We start from the raw sequence: 18,801 nt of genomic DNA on the forward strand, positions 1-18,801 counted from the left end.
TGGCTTTTATTAAAAAGAGGTGTTATTTTAACTTTTGTTTATTTGAGCAATTTCTTTACTCATCATTTTAAAGTTGTTTGGTATATATTCATATATTGTACATATTTGTTTTTCACAGCTGTCTATGGTGTAATAAGAAATCGAGGCAACTTTGGTGATGTTTCTGTATCGTGGGTGGTTAGTCCAGACTTTACACAAGATGTGTTCCCCGTGCGAGGGACTATTTTCTTTGAAGATCAGGAATTTTCAAAAAACATCACCATTTACTCCCTTCCGGATGAGGTAAAGCAAGTTGCATACATAACTCTGCTTTACTTGTTGTAGTTGCCCAATTATTATTTTTTATTAAATAATTAAACATCTGGTAATATATTTTGTGATGAAAGTATGTAATAGAGAACTCTGGTATGACAATGTCTGACTATAAGCCATTTATAGCAATATTATTTTTTGGTTCCCTTGATGTCACGTTAAATTTATCTCTTAGCACTGACAATGGTCAGTAACACTGTTCATGTGTTAAATGTCAGGGATTTGTGGTTGTGGGAGAGGTTAAGCTCTTGGCTTGTACTTAGGCCCTTTGAAGACAAGGTCATCTACCAGCTATGCTATGGTGCACTCTCAGAATCAGGACGCTGGGCCACATGGATTGCGGATCCAACATGGTGTTTCTCCTTACTGATAGTAAAGAGAAAGAATTTAGTAACAATGGGAGTGAACCTTTCTGAGAGCAGTTGCGCTTTCTGAGAGGAGCTCTGAAGGTCTTTCCCCTTTTCTTCAGGCCATCTCTCAGGAGACAAAATTCCAAAACTTTTCTGTTTTAGGGGGAGGAGAGGACTAGCTCACATGGATGATGTGAAAGAGAAGCAGTGTCCACCTGGGAATTCATTTAGACCTGAGATGTGGGGAATCTCATCTCGTTAGGACACAGGAGTGAGGTCTTTATGATCCACTTGGGTGAAAGCTCAGTAAGGTTTGTGAGAGGCCTTTGAGAGCTGGCTGAGCTTTAACGACTATTATGAACTTTATTCTAAATAGGTCAAAAGGTTATTTTTCTGTTTCATTTTTTTAATAAACGTGTTTCTTATTTTTTTACAGAAATAATATGAATTATGTGGTATATCTATTTTTAACTTATGTAAGGCAAAATATATCTATATTTCCATTACATTTTAGTCATTCAAAATAAAGTGGCTGTTTGGATGAATGCACATTAAAATAAGTTTGGGGGGGTTCTGAGTCTTACTTGAATACTTTAGGGAGGTCTGCTTCAGAAAAGGAAATGAACATTAGTACTATAAATAGAGCTTTTTTTTAAAAAAAACGCAATAATTTAGAAATATATAATGTAATTACATGTATTAATCACCTGACTTAAAGCATGTAACATTTTCCAAAAGATTCCAGAGGAAGTGGAAGAATTTACCATTGTCCTAGTTAATGCCACTGGAGGAGCTAAAGTGGGAAATAAAACAACAGCGACTCTGAGGATTACCAGAAATGATGATCCCATTTATTTTGCAGGTGGTATTGCTATCTTATGTGAGTGAGTTTACATCTTTCTTAAACAGAATATATATATTTTAAATTTTTTCAGCTGAACATTTTTAATAAAGCACAGCTGATGCTTATTTAAATATGATTTCATGATTCAGTCCATGATTGTTATTCATTCTGTTTGTAGTGTTAACAAATATTTTTAAACATCTTCTGAGGCAAGAAGAAAAATAAAATAAGTACTGTTTTATTAACTTTATCTCCCCCTTTCAAATTCCATGGAATTTTTGTGCAGAAAAGAATACTCCTTTATGTGTTCTCTTCCAGTGTGCAGTCTAGCCAGTTCAGGGCCCGGGCATTGTACCTAATGGATGGCCGCTTGCTATAATAATTAATATGTAATGGACATATTAATTGAAGTTGATCTACTTTTGCCACTTTAATGCTTTCTTTAGAACTAAATTTTGCCACCTGAGGCATCTTTTAATTTACGGAACTTTATTGATGCCTAATTCTTTCTTGAATCTTTTTTGTAAGCTGTATATAGGTCAAGTCAATTTACCAATGCAGAAATCTCTTCAACCTCTTGAATTTTTAAAATTTGTATTCTTAACCTTCAGTTAATATGTACTTAATGAATTCATCTTATGCTCAGCTTTCTGGTAACTGCTGTGGCAAAAATAAAACATAAGATATCTGGGTCTGTTCTCAAGGAATTTACAGCCTCCACTTGGAAATGAGGTATTTGAAGCAGTAGGCAGAGGATTTTAAACAGTATGCAGTTTACTGACAGATTGGGTGTCAAAGACAATGGATTCTGTAGGAATTAAGGCCATTGACTGTTTAGGTAATCAGAAGGAGCCTCATGTAGGGGTTGGGAACAGAGCTGATTCTTTAAGCAAAGACACAGTAGAAGGCATTTCGTGTGGAGGGCTGGGAGAAACATTAAGTGGTCTGAAAATATGTAGATGGAATCAGAGAAGCTTACATATTTCTTCTTTATGGATATTTCAGAACCTCGTGTAGTGAAGGTTCAGGAAGGTGAGGCTGCTAACTTTACAGTTCTCAGAAACGGATCTGTTGATTTTACCTGCACTGTCCAATACGCTACCATGGATGGGAAGGCTACTGCAAGAGAGGGAGACTTTGTTCCTGTTGAAAAAGGAGAAATGCTTGTTTTTGAGGTTGGAAATAGAGAGCAGAATTTATCTGTTTTTGTTAATGAAGATGGTATCCCAGAAACAGATGAACCCTTTTATATAATCCTCTTTAATTCAACAGGTAAATAAATTATGTATTTATGGCAGATCTGTTGTTTCAGTGCTTTATTAAGATGTCATTAAGTACTACTGTCCAGTAGTGGTGCCAGGTAGTAATTAACTATCTTCTGTGACTATTCAAGAGCAAAATTTTTTTGTTTTCATAGCTGTATTGGGGGTGAAGGATATATGTGTTGAATCTTCATGTACCTGGTTTACTCTACAGCATTATTTTTAACCTTTTTTTTCACCATATGGCACAAATAGAAAATTCTGATATTACATATGGAATAGAAATCTTACACATGTAAAAACAATGAGCCTTGGGAATATGGCTGCTTTAGGCCTTGCATAGTCACCCAGTGACTTAAGGGATCAGTATCTTGTGACACATTTTCCCCAGAGCAGGGTGCTAGCACATTTGGTTGGGAAGCTTAGTTCTGTAGGCATCTGACCCCAACTGGCTGTTTGATAATTCTCTGGACCTATAGCCCAAAAGAATGACAATCTGCAATGAGAAAAGTTTGACTTTTCTTTCTTCTCAGTACTAGAAAATGAAGCAGGGTGTTTTGATCCCTCTGTTGGGGCCCTGAGAATGTTTTGACCCCACCTTTAGAAAATTGGAAGAATGATAGCTTCTCTTGATATTTATTTTATTAAGAGTACAAATAGCTTTTTTCCTCCCCTGAAACTTTTGAGAGTAACTTAAAGACATGATGCCCTATTACTTCTGAATACATTAATGTGTGTTTCCTATGATCTAGAACATTCTCCTATACATAACTAAAATATAGCCATCAAAATCAGGAAGTTAACATTGCTTCAGACCCCATTCAGAGTTCCTGAGTTGTCCCAATAATGTCCTTTCTAGTAAAATGACCCTTTCCCAAATCATGCATTATTGCATTTAATTGTCATGTCCCTTTATTCTCTTCATTCTGGAGTAGTTCCTCAGTCTTTCCTTGACTTTCATGACCTTGACAATATAGTTTACAAGGTAGAATGTCCCTCATCTGGGGTTTGTTTGATGTTTCCTCATTATTAGATTCAGGTTTTATATCCCTAGAAGGAATTTCAGAGAAGTGATTCTGTGTTCTAAGCATATCCCTTCAGTTTTCACATAATTTTGATTTTTTCAAAATTTATTGTGATATTCCCTTTATCCTGATATTCACTTTGACCATGATCAAGGTTGTGACTGCGAAGCTTCTCTACTGTACTTTTTTCTCATTGTAATTAATAAGTATTCTGTGGGGAGGTACTTGGAAACTATATAAATATCCTGTTACTTGTAAAACTTTCAGTTTTTCACTGATATATTTATCAGTGTGGACTCATGATCTCTCCTTAATGCAGTGGGTTATATTTTGCTGTCATTATTTCTTCTGATGGTCTTATTGTCCCAGATTTGACCAGTGGTAACCTATTTAGGATGACTTTGTCTTTTTGACATGTCTCTCCTATTCTTTGAGCATTTGCTTAGTTCTTGGCACAGCAGGCTGTTTGAAGCTCATTTTGTATTTTTCCAAAATACAACCATGAAAACAGCCATGTCTCCAAGAAGCCATGGTTCCTTTTAGTGAAGAACATTATTTAGTAACCAGGATCTGGGCACTAGGTGGCTTATTGTTGTTGAGGTTTTACTTTTCCTAGGCTCTCTTAGTGTACAGAGACAGAGAACATATGTGTGTATGTATGTATGTATATCTGTGCACACTGACACTTTTACATGTGTAGTTCTGCATCTAGTTATGTATGTTGAAAACCATTAGTTCACAATAATATCTCATTCCTATCCAGCATCACAGGGTTCATTCTAGTTTTCTCCCTTTCTGTATTTGTTATTTCCTTCTTCAAGAGTGAGAAATTCATCTCCCATTATCTTTAATATATTGACATATTTGACCAATTTCACCTGTATGTAACCATGTTCCCACTGCTTCTGTTATCCTCTTCCCACAATGAGGCTGCCCTTCTTGCCCCACTAGGGTTCTCACTGTCTGCTCTGGGCCATCTCCCTCCCAAAGTGATGGAGAGGAAAATTTGTGAGGAAATCTTGTGAGGAAAAATTTGGCTGTGTAGAATAATGGCCACAAAAAAATTTCCACAATTACAAAAACCACAATTAGTCAGATCTTATGTCAACCAAAAACATTTGGTGAATCCAGTCATTATCCTAAAATTTAAATGAAAGGAATTGCTACAGATAAAAATAATTTTGGTGAAAACAAAGATTTACTGTGAAATATAAAAAGGTGATGAGGGAATGACATTGTCTTAATAGAATTTACTTTAGGAATAAGTTCTTGATGACATAAATTTGGTAGAATTGTGGGGAAAATTTTTGTGTCTCAAACATTTTTGCAGTCAAAATGTCACTGGGGTTAAACTATCACCAGGAACAAAAAATCGCTATGGCTAAATAGTGGATCAAAGCATCTTAAAGTTCTTGTAGAGTGAGTGGAAAGTGAAAACTTTTCAAAGAGAGGTTTACTTAGTTTATTTTGTAAAATGTGTCATTGGGCAAATATATATTTGATTTTGAGAGAGATATATATGTAGGGAGAGAGAGAGAGAAGGCAGGAGGAGAGAGCACACAGATGTGACTGGGATACTGGCCTGAGGTGTGTGTCTTACCTCATACTGCCTCTGCATTTGTCTTTTAACATTTTTCCAGAAATAGTGGCATCCAAGAGTGTAATGACTTTAGCTATGCTGGCAGGGGTGTTCGTGCCTGATAGTTATTATTCACAGTGTACACCCTGATGATGGATCAAGGGACATGGCCATCCTTAGAGCCCTTGTTAAATATTGTCAGTTCATCTTGCAGAGAAACAATGAATTTTTGGTACCAACTGGGATGTATTGTATTACAGATGCACATGGTAGCAGAACCCTGCCAAAATTAGGCTTTATTATTTTTGTTGATTTTTGTTAGATTTTATGATATGATATTTCCTTTATTATTCTTTATTGTCAGCATTTTCTACACAATGATTTTCTATTTTTTTGTCTTTTTTCCCTCTTCATTGGCTAATTATCAAGTGAGATTGAGTACAGTTGTATATTTATATAAATTGTTTTCTGATGTGCTGGTTTGTTACATATAATCATAATTTATTTGTATATTTGTTGTATGTGTTGTCCTCATCTAATTTTGAAAGTTTTATTTGCATCGGTTCTGCAGTAAATTCTATGCACCAATTACTGAGCACCTGTTTTCTTAGAGCATGGAACTGAATAAGAATCATTTGTCCAAGGAGCTTGCAGTAAAATTGTATGTGTGTGTACTGATACAAGGAGAGTTGCTGTGATAGACTGACAAAGTGCAAAGTGCTGTGGGAACACAGCGGAGAGTCACTTAGCTTAACGGGGGGATTTAAGGAAGAACTCCTGGAAGAACAGAACTAGGTTCTAGTCAGATGAGTGAAGATGGGAAGGACTTTTGCTCACATGGGAAATGGCTGGAGTACAGAAGAAGAGATAGGGACCTCAGGAAGGTGATAAGAAGTGACTTAATAAACAGGCAAAAACAGTGCCAACATGCTGAGTGAAGAATTGGTGTAGAAAGGAATTAAATTCAGCACCACGCAGACTGCTTTGTTCTATGTAAGACCAGATCAAACTGTTGCCCGAAGACAGAAATCGAAAGGGAAACACTTGAGCCAGTGATTCTGATTAACATGGACAGGAGCATTGTTATGTTGTGGGGTAATTCTTCATTTTTGTTATGAAATAAAATCCTCTACTTCAAAAACTTGAAATTATAAGAAACTATATTTTTGGTGTCTAGTTAAGCTATTGAAGCAATATTCCTCTTGTGAAGAAAAGGTCTTATTTGTTTTTCAGTAAAGTTGCTCCACTGTAACTAAATGTTTTCTTGAAGAGACAAAACTGTTTCACATTAAACGTATTTAGGCATCACTCTCTCTCCCTCTCTGTCTTTGTATATATACATATGTACATGTGTGTACACACATATATGAGCATCTTTGGAGAAATAGAGTAGTATTTTGCATTTATTGTGTGATCTTTAGTAAGGAAATTCTTGCTGAAAATTTGAACTTAATTATAAACTGTTTCTTAATTTATAAATATAAAGTAAATAGGAAGTTAGCTACTTTTTTTGTTGCTTTGACTTTTCCATTTTCAATTTAGGTGATACAGTAGTTTATCAACATGGAATAGCTACAGTCATAATTGAAGCAAATGATGACCCAAATGGAGTTTTTTCTCTAGAGCCTATAGACAAAGCTGTAGAAGAAGGAAAGACTAATACATTTTGGTAAGTATATTTGAATAAAGCAAATTCAAAACTGGATAAAATAAAATAAAATAATTAACTCTAAGAAATTTGAAATACTGTTAATCTTTCACAATTAAAAAAATTGTTCAAGAATTGAATAATTTCAAGGTTGGTAGTCTGAATGAATGCTAAACTTTGTTTATGCTGTTCCCACTAGTCAAAAACAACAGCAACAACCATAAACACTTTAGCTGGTTAGCAGAAACTATTCTCTCCACCCTCCTCACCCCAACTTCATTTTATGTCAGAACTGAGAAACTTGAAGTACCCAAGGTCTCCAGGAACTTTTTGTTGATATGACTACTCTTAGCCTATACTTTGCTTTTGAAAAACATTTGCTAGTTATTATCTTAATATTTTTTGATTGGGCTTAGAGTTATCTCTCAGTTTGGACTTTGAAGACTAAGACTTGTAAGACTGCTCTTTATTATTTAAAGTTCTACCCCATTCTTCTCTTTCCATGAGATTCTTCATGATTGCTCAGTAGGACTGACTGTTTGGTTTATTTAAAGATGTTAAGTAGAAAAAGTATGTTTCTGAGATAACAAAGAAAGGTCTCATTAGAGTTATATTCACTACTTATAAATTTTCCATGAAAATTAATTTTCTTTAATTCGTTATATAGGATTTTGAGGCACCGAGGACACTTTGGCAATGTTTTTGTAGCTTGGCAGTTGTTTCAGAATGATTCTGCTTTGCAGCCTGGACAGCAGTTCTATGAAACTTCAGGGACTGTGAACTTCATGGATGGAGAAGAAGCAAAACCAGTAACTCTTCATGCTTTTCCAGATAAAATTCCTGAATTCAATGAATTTTATATTCTAAAGCTTGTGAACATTTCAGGTGCTGTGTTTTTCCATCTCTTATTTTACTACCAAAATTTATATTTTATACTTAAATAATTAGAGCTGTATAGATAATGCAGTTGATGAGGAAATAAGTATTATCTTGTATGATTTTAAATGTCCAAATTGTGTACTTGATAGAAGTGTTTTTAAAGTTAATGTTGTGGCTTTAGCTTGGTTCAGTTTTATGGATGGAGGCTTACATCCATCCTCAAACTTGTAAATAGATTTTTCCCTTACCAAATATATTGTCTCCAATAAAAAAATTAATAGAAGTTAGGAAGTATGGATTTCATGGTTGCTTAAAGCTTGGTCTTTGTGCCATAATTTAAATAATCAATTTGCTCATCACTTTTGGTTTTAGGCACAGGAATTAAACCTGTCTAGTTTATATCCTCTTTTCAGGCTTGACTGATTATTAATAAAATTATGCTGAACCAATGTTATTTGATAACATGCCCCTAAAAATGTGGTGAGAGCCTTATGGTGAAACTACTGTTCATTGATAATGAGTAAATTGTTTTATCAGAAGTTGGTTTGTTAAATTTCTTTTTCTTCACCTTATACTAGAAAGTGCTTCAAATTCTGGTTTCTCACATACTGTAAATTTTCTTATTACAGGTGGGTTCCCAGGTCCTGGAGGCCAACTAGCAGAAACCAATCTCCAGGTGACAGTAATGATTCCATTCAATGATGATCCCTTTGGAGTTTTCATCTTGGATCCAGAGTGTTTAGAGAGAGAAGTGGCAGAAGATGTCCTCTCAGAAGATGATGTGTCCTATATTACCAGTTTCACCATTTTGAGGCAACAGGGTGTCTTTGGTGACGTACGAGTAGGCTGGGAAATACTGTCCAGTGAGTTCACTGCTGGTTTGCCACCAATGACAGATTTTTTACTGGTTGGAATTTTCCCCAGCACTGTGCATTTACAGCCACACATGCGGCGTCACCATAGTGGAACAGATGCTTTGTACTTCAGTGGACGAGAGGGTGCGTTTGGGACTGTTAATCCAAAATACCATCCCTCCAGGAAGAACACAATTGCCAAATTTACATTTTCAGCTTGGGTAATGCCTAATGCCAATACAAATGGATTTGTTATAGCAAAGGATGATGGTAATGCGAGCATCTACTATGGGGTAAAAATTCAAACAAATGAATCTCATGTGACACTTTCCCTTCATTACAAAACTTTGGGTTCCAATGCTACGTACATTGCCAAGACAACAGTCATGAAATATTTAGAAGAAAGTGTTTGGCTTCATCTCCTAATTATCCTGGATGATGGTATAATTGAATTCTACCTGGATGGAAATGCAGTGCCCAGAGGAATCAAGAGTCTAAAAGGAGAAGCCATTACTGATGGTGAGTGTCATCTTCACAACTAGGACATCAAAATTTGAAGTTTCTAAAATTCTGAATTAAAATTTTGAATCTTTATAAAAGCTAACAGGTATTTAAAACTCTACTTTTGTATTGGTTTATTTGTTATTTCTTTTTTCTTTCTTTTATTTATTTATTTATTTATTTATTTATTTTATTTTATTTTTTTTAAATTTTATTTTGTCGATATACATTGTAGCTGATTAATGCTCCCCATCACCAAAACCTCCCTCCCTTCTCCCTCCTCCCCTCCCCCCCAACAATGTCCTTTCTGTTTGTTTGTTGTATCAACTTCAAATAATTGTGGTTGTTATATCTTCTCCCCCCCCCCCCGGTTTGTGTGTGTATGTGTGTGTGTGAATTTATATATTAATTTTTAGCTCCCTCCAATAAGTGAGAACATGTGGTATTTCTCTTTCTGTGCCTGACTTGTTTCACTTAATATAATTCTCTCGAGGTCCATCCATGTTGTTGCAAATGGCAGTATTTCATTCGTTTTTATAGCTGAGTAGTATTCCATTATGTAGATGTACCACATTTTCCGTATCCACTCATCTGATGATGGGCATTTGGGCTGGTTCCAACTCTTGGCTATTGTAAAGAGTGCTGCGATGAACATTGGGGAACAGGTATACCTTCGACTTGATGATTTCCATTCCTCTGGGTATATTCCCAACAGTGGGATGGCTGGGTCGTATGGTAGATCTATTTGCAATTGTTTAAGGAACCTCCATACCATTTTCCATAGAGGCTGCACCATTTTGCAGTCCCACCAACAATGTATGAGAGTTCCTTTTTCTCCGCAGCCTCGCCAGCATTTATCGTTCATAGTCTTTTGGATTTTAGCCATCCTAACTGGGGTTAGATGGTATCTCAATGTGGTTTTGATTTGCATTTCCCGGATGCTGAGTGATGTTGAGCATTTTTTCATATGTCTGTTGGCCATTTGGATATCTTCCTTAGAGAAATGCCTACTTAGCTCTTTTGCCCATTTTTTAATTGGGTTGCTTGTTTTCTTCTTGTAAAGTTGTTTGAGTTCCTTATATATTCTGGATATTAATCCTTTGTCAGATGTAGATTTTGCAAATATTTTCTCCCACTCTGTTGGTTGTCTTTTAACTTTTTTAATTGTTTCTTTTGCTGTGCAGAAGCTTTTTAGTTTGATATAATCCCATTTGTTTATTTTTCCTTTGGTTGCCCGTGCTTTTGGGGTCGTATTCATGAAGTCTGTGCCCAGTCCTATTTCCTGAAGTGTTTCCCCTATGTTTTCTTTAAGAAGTTTTATGGTCTCAGGGTGTATATTTAAATCCTTAATCCATTTTGAGTTGATTTTAGTATACGGTGAGAGGTATGGATCTAGTTTCATTCTCCTGCATATCGATATCCAGTTATCCCAGCACCACTTGCTGAAGAGGCAGTCCCTTCCCCAGTGAATAGGCTTGGTGCCTTTGTCAAAGATCAGATGGCAGTAAGTGTGTGGGTTGATTTCTGGATTCTCTATTCTATTCCATTGGTCAGTGTGTCTGTTTTTATGCCAGTACCATACTGTTTTGGTTATTATAGCTTTGTAGTATAGCTTAAAGTCAGGTAGTGTTATGCCTCCAGCTTTATTTTTTTTGCTGAGCATTGCTTTGGCTATTCGTGGTCTTTTATTGTTCCATATAAATGTCTGAATAGTTTTGTCCATTTCTGAGAAAAATGTCTTTGGAATTTTGATGGGGATTGCATTGAATTTGTATATCACTTTGGGTAGTATGGACATTTTCACTATGTTGATTCTTCCAATCCAAGAGCATGGAATATCTTTCCATCTTCTTGTATCCTCTCTAATTTCTCTCAGCAGTGGTTTGTAGTTCTCATTATAGAGATTTTTCACCTCCTTGGTTAACTCAATTCCTAAGTATTTTATTTTTTTGGTGGCTATTGTAAATGGGCAGGCTTTCTTGATTTCTCCTTCTGCATGTTCACTATTGGAGAAAAGAAATGCTACTGATTTTTGTGTGTTGATTTTGTATCCTGCTACTGTGCTGAAATCATTTATCAATTCCAAGAGTTTTTTTGTAGAGGTTTTAGGCTGTTCGATATATAGGATCATGTCATCTGCAAACAGGGACAGTTTGACTTCATCTTTTCCAATCTGGATGCCCTTTATTTCCTTCTCTTCTCTGATTGCTCTGGCTAGTACTTCCAACACTATGTTGAATAGGAGTGGTGAGAGTGGGCATCCTTGTCTAGTGCCTGTTCTTAAAGGAAAAGCTTTCAGCTTTTCCCCATTCAGGATGATATTGGCAGTGGGTTTGGCATATATGGCTTTAATTATGTTGAGATACTTTCCCTCTATACCTAACTTATAGAGGGTCTTTGTCATGAATGAGTGCTGAACTTTATCAAATGCTTTTTCAGCATCTATAGAGATGATCATATGGTCCTTGTGTTTGAGTTTATTAATATGGTGTATCACATTTATTGATTTGCGTATGTTGAACCAACCTTGCATCCCTGGGATGAATCCCACTTGATCGTGATGAATAATTTTTCGTATGTGTTGCTGTATTCTGTTTGCTAGTATTTTAGTGAGGATTTTTGCATCTATATTCATCAAGGATATCGGCCTGTAGTTTTCTTTTTTGGTTATATCTTTACCTGGTTTTGGTATCAGGATGATGTTTGCTTCATAGAATGAGTTTGGGAGATTTGCGTCCATTTCAATCTTTTGGAATAGTTTGTAAAGAATCGGTGTCAATTCCTCTTTGAATGTTTGGTAAAATTCTGCTGTGAATCCATCTGGTCCTGGGCTTTTCTTTGTTGGGAGCCTTCTGATAACAGCTTCAATCTCCTTTATTGTTATTGGTCTGTTCAAATTTTCTACGTCTTCACGGTTCAGTTTTGGGAGCTTGTGTGTGTCCAGAAATGTATCCATTTCCTCCAGATTTTCAAATTTGTTGGCGTATAGTTGTTTATAGTAGTCTCGAATGATTCCTTGTATTTCAGATGAATCAGTTGTAATATCGCCTTTTTCATTTCTAATTTTTGTTATTTGAGTCTTCTCTCTTCTTTTTTTTGTTAGCCATGCTAATGGTTTGTCAATTTTATTTATCTTTTCAAAAAACCAACTTTTTGATTCGTTGATCTTTTGAATTGTTTTTTGGTTTTCAATTTCATTCAGTTCTGCTCTGATCTTAATGATTTCTTTCCGTCTGCTAACTTTAGGATTGGATTGTTCTTGTTTTTCTAGTTCTTTAAGGTGAAGTGTTAGGTTGTTCACTTGCCATCTTTCCATTCTTCTGAGGTGAGCATTTAATGCAATAAATTTTCCCCTCAATACTGCTTTTGCAGTATCCCACAGGTTTTGGTATGATGTATCATTGTTTTCATTAGTTTCAATAAACTTTTTGATTTCCTGCTTGATTTCTTCTTGGACCCATATGTCATTAAGTAGAATGCTGTTTAATTTCCATGTGTTTGTATAGTTTCCAGAGTTTCGTTTGTTATTAATTTCTAGTTTTAATCCATTGTGGTCTGAGAAGATACATGGGATAATTGCAATTTTTTTGAATTTATTGAGACTTGATTTGTGACCTAATATGTGATCTATCCTGGAGAATGATCCATGTGCTGCTGAGAAGAATGAATATTCTGAGGTTGTTGGGTGGAATGTTCTGTAGATATCTGCCAATTCCAATTGGTCTAGAGTCTTGTTTAGATCTTGTGTTTCTCTGCTGATTCTTTGCCTAGATGATCTGTCTAATATTGACAGTGGAGTGTTCAGGTCCCCTGCTATTATGGTATTAGTGTCTATTTCCTTCTTTAGGTCTAATAGAGTTTGTTTTATAAATCTGGCTGCTCCAACATTGGGTGCGTACATATTTATGATTGTTATGTCTTCTTGATGGATCAGTCCTTTTATCATTAAGTAGTGTCCCTCATTGTCTCTTTTTATGGTTTTTAGTTTAAAGTCTATTTTGTCAGATATAAGAATAGCCACTCCAGCTCGTTTTTCTTTTCTGTTTGCATGGTAAATCTTTTTCCATCCTTTCACTCTTAGTCTGTGTGAATCTTTATGGGTGAGGTGGGTCTCTTGTAGGCAGCATATAGTTGGGTCCTGCTTTTTGATCCAGTCAGCCAGTCTGTGTCTTTTAATTGGGGAATTTAAGCCTTTAACATTAAGAGTTGTTATTGAAAGGTGTTGATTTATTCCTAGCATTTTATTGGTTGTTTGGTTGTCTTAGGTGTCTTTTGTTCCTTGCTTTCTGATTTACTGTTTGGTTTCTTTGTTTGTTGGTTCCTTAGGTTGTAGATAGTGTTTTTGTTAGCTTGTTTTCTCTTCATGAATGCCATTTTTATTGTACTAGCGGGTTTAGATTTTTCTTAGGTTTTTATGGCAGTGGTAGTTATTTTTCAGGAACCAAACCCAGTACTCCCTTGAGGATTTCTTGTAGGGGTGGTCTTGTGGTAGTGAACTCCCGCAGTTTTTGTTTGTCTGAGAAATATACTATTTGCCCCTCATTTCGGAAGGATAGCCTTGCAGGGTAGAGTATTCTTGGCTGGCAATCTTTGTCTTTTAGTATTTTGAAAATATCATCCCATTCCTTTCTAGCTTTTAGGGTTTGTGATGAAAAGTCTGATGTTAACCTGATTGGGGCTCCCTTATAGGTGATTTGACGCTTCTCTCTTGCAGCTTTTAAGATTCTCTCTTTGTCTCTGAGTTTTGCCAATTTGACTATGACATGTCTTGGAGAAGGCCTTTTTGGGTTGAATACGTTTGGAGATCGTTGAGCTTCCTGGATCTGAAGATCTGTGATTTTTCCTATACCTGGGACGTTTTCTGCCACTATTTTTTGAATATTTTTTCAATGGAATCTCCATTTTCCTCCCCTTCTGGAATACCCATGACTCGGATATTTGAGCGCTTGAGGTTGTCTGATATCTCTCTCAGATTTTCTTCCATGTCCTTGATTCTTTTTTCTTTCTTTTTGTCTGCTTGTGTTATTTCAAACAGCCCATCTTCAAGTTCAGAGGTTCTCTCTTCAACTTCGACAAGCCTGCTGGTTAAACTCTCCGTTGTGTTTTTTATTTCGCTGAATAACTTCTTCATTTCAGCAAGTTCTGCTACATTTTTTTTCAGGACATTGATTTCCTTGTATATTTCCTCTTTCAGATCCTGTATACTTTTCCTCATTTCATCATGATGTCTAGCTGAGTTTTCTTGTATCTCATTCAGTTTCCTTAGAATTATCACTCGAAATTCCTTGTCAGTTATTTCAAGGGCTTCTTGTTCTATAGGATCTAGAGTATGAGATTTATTAACTTTTGGTGATGTACTTTCTTGATTTTTTGTATTTCTGGTGTCTTTTTTTTGGTGTTTATTCATTGTTGCAGGGGGTTTCACAGTCCACCGGTTTAAGACTAATGACTAAATAGGATGTTGCTGTGGTTGCCAATTTGGTATGGCTCCCGCCGTGACTGCTCAGTTGGCCTCTAGTGTCTTGTGTGTGTGGTTGCCTCGGGTCTTGGGCTTCTCCGGGGATCCACCTTTCTGGTCAGCTTGTACTCTGCTGGGCTGGTGGATCACGTACCACAGGGTGTGTGATCTCTGTTGAGCTTTCACTTTCTGTACAGGACTTCTCCCCGTTCTGTGTGCTCTGGCCCAGGCTGTTAGATCGTGCAGTGGCGACCCCACCGGGTGTGTGGTTTCTGTCGAGTCTCCGCCTCCCTGGCCGCACGTCTCCCCCCTCTGTGCACACTGTGCTGGGCTGGGGCGTGTCTTCTGCACCCCTCGTCTATCAGCTGGACCTTCAAGACCCTGCTCAGCACCGCCTCGCCCAGGAAGTCTACCAGGTTTCTGCTAGGCACAGACGACCGGTCTCTCTGGGTGCCTTTGTAGCACTGTGTAGATCTTTCTCGGGTCTTGTTCACCTTTGTATCCCCCCGGTATAAACCGAGTCTAGTGCCCGCCTGCAGCCTGCTCTCCGGCAGGTTCAAGCGGACCTGGGAACTCTCCTACCACACTATTCCCAACCAGAAATTCGTTAGGCTTTTTTCCAAACTGGTGGTCGCAGAGATGGTATCTGCCTCCCAGTAACAGGAAGTTTACCGGGGCCGGAGTCCAGGGTGTGGTGGAGTGACAGTCGGCCCGCCCGTACTTCCTAGCCCTCCCAAAACTGGTCGGGATGCCCCACACCCCCAGCCCTGCCAGAGAACCGCGGCGGGAGTGGGAGAGGAGGTCGGCCCGCAGGGTCCGGAAAGCCCCGCGCCAGGCCAAGCAAATGGGCTCAGTGATGGCCGAGCAGGGCGGAGCTGCCCGCACCTGGGAAAATGGAGGCAGCACCGTGGCAGTGAGTGGCCTGGTGGTGCAGGCGGGAGCCGCGTGGGCATCCACCCCCCGAACAGAGCTGTGCCAGGGATCACTCACAGTGCTGTGCCAGGTCGGGCGCTCGCTCTGTCTCTGGTTTGTTGCCTTCCGTGTTCTCGGCGCTGCCGCCTCGGGCTGTTCAGTCGCGGCGCCGCTCGGGCGCTCCCAGGAATCTTCTTTAATGCCGGCCTGAAACCTCGAATCCTGAATAGGGCAGCTGGCCGCCTTCAGTGCGGCCCCAGCCTCCGGGATCCTGGCTGCATCCACAGGAGCCCTGGCGCCGTGTTCCCTGTTTCAAGACTCACTTTTGCAGCTAAGAATCAGTTCTTTTCCTGCTCCACACTTCAAAGCTGTTGCCTGTAAATGAGGCAGCCTCTCCTGCCGGGGGCAAAGTGGCGTTGAGCCCCCACGACCGGCCAGCAGCAGCAGTCCTCCCTTAAGAGATGGCCAGAGGAAGGTCCACAAGTTTCCCGGCTGCCTGAGGCCCAGTGGCCACCTTTTCCACCTCAGCTACTCCGCGCCAGCCGCCGCAGCCGCCGCCATCTTGAAACTCAGGTTATTTCTTTTTTCTTGAAACATAATTGATTATATGTATTTGTGAGATACAGAGTTGAATATCAATACTTCTGTGCAATATGTGATGATCAAATCAGGATAATTAGTATAGTCATCATTACACAATTTAATCATTCTTTGTGACCCTTTACCAATTTCTCGCTAAGTCTCCCTTCCCCACCCCCCCCTTCTCACCTCTGGTAACCTCAGTTCTATTCTCTCCTTTTGAAAGTCCAGTGTATTATTGTGATTGTGTATCTTTCTTCCTTTTTTTATTTACTTGTTTATTTTTTAGCTCCCACTTATGAGTGAGGACATGCAGTATTTCTCTTTCTGTTCCTGGCTTGTTAAGTGACTACCAAGACCATGATGAATTCTGTGCTGAGTGTTGCAGAAATGAATCAGGCATAGTTTTTTGCTGGTGAGGAACCTGGAATAGGCTCTAGGAGAGAAATGTGCAAACAGATCACTATAATACATTGTAGGAAGAAAGAGAAGAAACTATGAAGGAGGAACAGTTACCTGTCTTGCAAGTAGTAGTAAGGATGGGGAACGATATTTCAGGCAAAGGCATGAACAAAGGTACAGAAATGTGGAACTGTGTATTGTACCTGGTTCATTATTGCTGGAGGTGGAGGGTGCTGGATGTAAAGTTGAAAAGGACTCAGGAGAGAAAAATCACATTTAAAAAAATGATCGTGGATTTTATAGTATCAGGAGGTAAATTGGTGAACTCTGTGGAGTGCTTTGAAGAGATAATCTTCGTTGTCTTTAAGCTGGATCATGTGCTGTTTCCTTAATCATGGTTATCTCCATTATACTCACCGGTTCCCTCCCAGTCTCTCCATCCTGTGATTTGATTCTGTTTTATGTTTAGGAAGAAGCTAGAGCAGAACTTATATGGCTATAGCTTAATAGAGTATTTTCCTTCTGAACCTCCTGCATTAGATATTTGGTTGTATTTTTTTTTTCCAGCAGAAAAAGAGATGGGCAAAAGGAACAACATGCACATATCTACCAGTTTCAACCCTAAGGAATGTGCTTACAGCACTCTGTGGAGTTAAGTTATTCACCTTCTAACTGTGTGAATACATACATGTATCTGTTAACCTTGACTCCTTTGGTGGTGGTAATGGTTGTAGAATGAGAATGGAAAAGACTGGGGAAGCGAAAGCTGGTGTTTCTTTTCTCTGTTTGGCTGACTGCAAAGAACTTACATTATTTTTGTGTTTTGTAACTTGTAAAGAAAATTTTTTAAGTGTATATATGTTTAAAAGTTACTAATTGAACATAGTATATGTTATATTCTAAAATATATAAAGTGTACATATTGTTAACTGTACAGATAGATGAATTGCTTAAACTTAAAATTAATCAGTATCAGCACCCTTGTGACCAGCCTCCAGATCAAGAGACAGAGCATTCCAGAAGCCCCCTTTGACTCTTTTCCAGTAGCTAACTCACCACTCTGTCCACCTGCTATTGGTATTTTCATGAGCTTACAATCAGCTTTTCCCATTTTTAAATTGATGTAAATAGAATTGAGTAGAATGTACTATTGAGTGTCTGGATTCTTTTGCTCAGTACTGTTTATGAGGCTTATCTATATTTTTGCCTGTTGCAGATATTTCACACACGTTACTATATGGAATTCCATTGTATAACTGTTGCACAATTTATTCATGCTACTTTAAATTTCTGTTTGGATTGTTTCCAATTTTTGGCTATTACATATAGTTCTTCTATGAATATTCTTATACAGGTTTTTTGATGAACATATGTCTGCTGTCTGCATTTCTGTTGGGTGCATTCCTGGGGATGGTATTGCCAAATCAGAGTGTGTGAATACATTCAGTTTTAGTAGATACTGCCTAACATTATTTCAAAATAGTTGAACCAATTTATATTCTCACCTCTGGTGTATGAGAGTTCCACTTCATTAATATTTGGCTTTTTCTATCTTTACTTTCACCATTTTGGAAGGTTTGTAATGGTATCTATGCTTTCAAAAAGGTATATTTTTAGAGAAATAATTGTATGGTCAATATAGAAAAAATTTAAAGTACACATATAAAACAAAGATAAAAATTGTTCATACTACTGCAATTCAGAGGTAAGCACTGTGAACATTTTGTACTGTTAAAATGTTTTACATACAAGCAATATATATTTTACTATTTTCTCCTTTATTGTCAAAGTAATACAAATGTATTCCATGAAATCTGAGAAATATAGAATAGTATTAAACTGCAAAGTGAGTTACCACATTCCCTCTATTCTTAAGGAACCACTATGACATATTGGTGTCTTTATAACTTTTATTTTGAATGATTTAGCATTGCTACTTAAGTAGTTAACACTAAAATTAGAGAAATATGATCATGTTTGTTCTAGAGAATTAGTCATAGAAGCAAGGAGCTTAGAATGCCTCAAGTTTGCATAGTGTTTTACATTGATATGGCATTTTCCATACATTGCCCAATTTGGACTTTACAATAATTCAGTGTGTTAAATATTTTATAGATAAGAAAATTGAGGTCAGAGTCAGTAAATAAATTAGCTAGCATCACACAGCCAAGTAACAGAGAATACAAAATTTGAATC

At 37.6% G+C, this 18,801-nt stretch overlaps 1 protein-coding gene across 1 annotated transcript in view; it reads left to right on the forward strand.

Moving 5' to 3' along the window:
* The window catches only part of ADGRV1 (adhesion G protein-coupled receptor V1), a 548,065-nt gene that overhangs the window by 26,337 nt on the left and 502,927 nt on the right, over window positions 1-18,801 (forward strand). The window contains exons 14-19 of the mRNA XM_063086652.1: window positions 119-282; window positions 1,401-1,524; window positions 2,512-2,778; window positions 6,915-7,041; window positions 7,688-7,905; window positions 8,529-9,272. Coding sequence (XP_062942722.1) covers window positions 119-282; window positions 1,401-1,524; window positions 2,512-2,778; window positions 6,915-7,041; window positions 7,688-7,905; window positions 8,529-9,272 — 1,644 coding nt within the window. The remainder of the gene's footprint in view (window positions 1-118; window positions 283-1,400; window positions 1,525-2,511; window positions 2,779-6,914; window positions 7,042-7,687; window positions 7,906-8,528; window positions 9,273-18,801) is intronic.

The sequence above is a fragment of the Cynocephalus volans genome, chromosome 2, assembly GCF_027409185.1.
Source record: "Cynocephalus volans isolate mCynVol1 chromosome 2, mCynVol1.pri, whole genome shotgun sequence".
Classification (NCBI taxonomy): domain Eukaryota; kingdom Metazoa; phylum Chordata; class Mammalia; order Dermoptera; family Cynocephalidae; genus Cynocephalus; species Cynocephalus volans.